The 3815-nt window shown below is 62.2% G+C and overlaps 1 protein-coding gene across 1 annotated transcript; it reads left to right on the plus strand.

Moving 5' to 3' along the window:
• Positions 1 to 1782: 1782 nt before the first annotated feature.
• LBRM_01_0550 (putative long-chain-fatty-acid-CoA ligase) lies at positions 1783 to 3813 on the plus strand (the record flags this gene model as incomplete). The annotated part of the gene is made up of 1 exon (XM_001561445.1): positions 1783 to 3813. A coding segment is annotated over one exon (2031 nt), but the record flags the coding sequence as incomplete, so codon positions are not given.
• Between the last annotated feature and the right edge of the window lie 2 nt (positions 3814 to 3815).

Raw genomic sequence — 3815 nt, forward strand, 5'->3', positions numbered from 1 at the left:
TGACGCATGATGAGGTGTGGATGGCCGTGCTGAACTTTGGCCGTGACCTGCGCGCGCTCGGCATCCCGCAGGTGTGCAAGATCGGCATGCCCCTCGAGACGCGCTGGGAGTGGCTTGCGTCGGCATACGGTGTGTGGTCGCAGTGCATGGTGCTTGCCACGGTGAACGCGAACCTCGGCGAGGCCTTCGTGCAGAGGAGCTGCGCCGTCATCATGACAGTAGGCGAGCGTGTGCTGTCCCTGATTGCGATGATAGAGCGCGGTTCGATGCCGTACTGCATCTTGACCTACCTCGACGCGCTGCCAGGAGGGCATCCATGCGATGGGCGTGGCAGGACGTTGTGAAGGACGGGGGGGAGGCTTTCGAGCTTACCCCCTCAACCTGCCAGCGAACAACGAGGCACTCACCCTCATCCTGCACACGTACGGCACGTTGACTGTGGACATCAATGGCATGGGTGGCCGCCTAAACGGGCTTTGCGGTGCGATTGAGCCGGAACGAGCACTATTGCGCCTCCCTTCCACTGGCGCACATCCTCGCGCTGACGGTCACGAACGTCTTGCCTCATACGCGGCTGCTGGATCGGCTTTGGCCAGAACCGCGCGCTGCTGTTGGGTCGCAGGCGGGGGGGGGGGGGGGAGGGGGGCCCCGGTAGTGAAAGGAAGGGCGAGTATGACGACGGCGGTGCTGGGAAAAGCGTCCGTTATGTTTTTCTGTGTATACTCTGCCCTCTTCCTCTCTTCGCAGCATTACTTTCATCACTCCTCAGGGCCGCTGTCGGGGCCGTAGTGCATCTCTCTCTCTCTCTCTCTCTTGCGCGCTCGCGTCCCTCGCGCCTCGTCTTCTTGTCACGCTCGTTCAGTTCTCCCCTCTTTCCCTTATCGCTGGTGTGCGCTCTTTCCGCACTGTTTAGGGCAGTGCGCCTGCTCGCTGGCGTGTGTGTGTGTGTGTGTGTGTGTAGGAGTGAGCGATATAAGCAATGCTACAGGAAGAGTGTTCGACACCTCTCCAGATGACTGTGCGCATCCCCCCCTCCCCCCCCTTCTCAGCCGCTCCGCTCTCCCCCTCGCTCGCTCGCTTATTGAAGTGTAGCGCATTTTTTCTTCGTAGGGCGAGAGAAAAGGAGGGGATAAATGAAGGAAACAATAAAAGAGAGAAACCGCGAGAAGGCTGAGCCAGCAAAGTTCCGCCCTGACACGGAGGGAGTTGCCTCTCTTCCGTTCTTCTTCACAGCAGAGAGGCCAGGCTGGCACGGCCACAGTGAAGCGGCGCGCATGTTTGCGGTGTGTGTGTGTCTCTCTCTCTCTCTCTTACAGAGCGCTCTGCCCGTAGCGCCAGCAGCAGCAGCAGCAGCAGCAGACACCAGTTGTTTGCTGCTGCTGCTGCACCTCCTCCTCCTTTGATTTGCTTCATTCGATTGGGAAACAGCGGTGGAGGCGTGAACCCTGTCTGGCCACAGAGTGACGCCAGATGCTCTGTCAGTGTGTGTGTCTCCCTCTCGGTCTTCGTGGAAGGTGTCATGCGCGCCTACGTGCAGATCGGCACGAACTGCCTCCTCATCCTTCATCACTCTCTCCCCCTTCCACACACGCATGCCTCGCACGACACCGCTGCGAGTCACACGAGCACTGAATACGCCACGCAGGGACATCCCGGTGGATCGCTGAACTGCTCTTCCCCCCTTCTCCCTGTCAGGAACGAACTGCATCTGCATCTGTCTGTGCCCCAAGACAACGCTCGCCCCTCCCCCCTCCCCCCGCACACACGCACACACTCGCAACGATGGGCGCCTGCCTTGTGTCTTTGATGGCGCAGCGCAACGCGGCGCAAATGACGTCCGACCCGCGCGCCGAGGAGTTCGAGCGCCGGCGCGCCAAGTGCGGCGGCAGTTTTGTGCAACGCGTCCCCAACACGGAAAGCGAGCGTGCCTCGGCCATCTACCGCATAGGCGGCGTGTCCGCCGAGGAGCACCAGTCTATCCTTAAGGCGGCAGCCACGCGGCCCACGTTCTACTCCTCCATGATGCGCTGCTGCGCCGAGCGTCCAGACCAGCGCGCGCTTGCCTACCGCCTGGTAAAGTGCGTTACACAGGAGCCGGTGCCGTCGCCAAGCGGTAGCAATAAAGGGCCGGCAGGGAAGGAGCGGATGATGAGTATTACGCACTTCGAGGAGCCCGTGTACATGACCTACGCACAGGTGGAACAGCGCATACAAAACTTCGGCGCCGGTCTTGCCGCCCTCGGCGTCACCACCAACGCCAACGTCTCCATCTACCTCGATACGTGTGTTGAGTGGCTCATTGGTGCCTACGGCATCTGGTCCCGCAGCGCCGTCGCCGCCACCGTCTACGCAAACCTCGGAGAGGCGGCCTTGGCCCACGCACTGCACGAGACGGAGAGCCAGGCGATCCTGTGCGGGTCGGTGAATGTGGCAAATGTGCTGAAGCTGATGAAGAACGGCGTCATGCCGCAGGTACCGATCATCCACGTCGGCTCCCTGCCCGGCTCGCTCGACACCCACGGGGTGCAGTTGGTGAGCTTCGAACAGGTGGAGGCGCTCGGCGCGGCACACCTCGAGAGCGGCGCGGCGAAGGGCTCGGGTCCTCTAAATGACGACGACCTGGCGCTGATCATGTACACAAGCGGCACGACTGGTGACCCGAAGGGGGTCATGCACACGCACCGCACGCTGACCGCTGGCCTGCACACTCTCGAGCCGCGCATGCTGGACCTCGTCGGCGAGTTGCAGCCGGATGAGGTATACCTCTCCTACCTGCCCATGGCACACATCATGGAGTTCACCATCACAAACATGTTCATCTTCCGTGGCTCGCTCATCTGCTACGGCACCCCGCGCACGCTGACAGACACCACCGCACGGCCGCACGGCGACCTGCTCACCTTCAACCCGTCCCTGCTCGCTGGTGTGCCGCGTATCTTCGACACCATCAAGAAGGCCGTGGAGGCGAAGCTGCCGCCGGTGGGCACGCTCAAGCGAGAGGTGTTCGACCACGCCTACCAAAGCCGGCTGGCGGCACTGAAGGCGGGCAAGGACACGCCGTACTGGAACGAGAAGGTGTTCAAGCTGCCGCGCGCCTTGCTCGGCAGCCGCCTGCGGATCATGCTTAGTGGCGGTGGTCCGCTGTCGACCGCGACGCAGGAGTTCATAAACGTGGTCTTTGGTCGCGTGGTGATTGGCTACGGCCTGACAGAGTCTGTGTGCGTCGGTGCGATTCAGATCGCCGGTGACTTGGAAACGAACGTGACGGGCTTGATGGAGCCCGGCCAGGAGATTAAGCTGCTCGACATCGAGGAGTACAAGCACACAGACACGCCAGAGCCGCGCGGCGAGATCTGCCTGCGCGGCCCGTTCCTGTTCAAGGGTTACTATAAACAACCCGAGCTCACGCGTGAGGTGCTGGACGCGGATGGCTGGTTCCACACCGGCGACGTTGGCAGCTTCACCGTCGATGGCAAGCTGCGCATAGTGGGCCGCATCAAGGCGCTGGCGAAGAACTGCCTCGGCGAGTACATCGCACTGGAGGCGCTGGAGGCGGTCTACTCTGGCAACGAGCTGCTGCAGCCGAACGGCGTGTGTGTGCTGGTGCACCCCGACAAGCCGTACATCACGGCACTGGCGCTGACGGACGAGGCGCGTGCGAAGAGCTTTGCGGCGAAGCACGGTATCGAGGGCGAGTACCCAGACCTGCTGAAGGACCACCGCTTCCAGCAGGCGGCTGCGATATCGATGGCCGATACTGCTCGCGCCTCGAACCGCGCGTCCTTTGAGTGCGTGAAGCGAGTGCGCGTGATGAA

Source organism: Leishmania braziliensis, chromosome 1, assembly GCF_000002845.2.
Source record: "Leishmania braziliensis MHOM/BR/75/M2904 complete genome, chromosome 1".
In the NCBI taxonomy this organism is placed as follows: domain Eukaryota; phylum Euglenozoa; class Kinetoplastea; order Trypanosomatida; family Trypanosomatidae; genus Leishmania; species Leishmania braziliensis.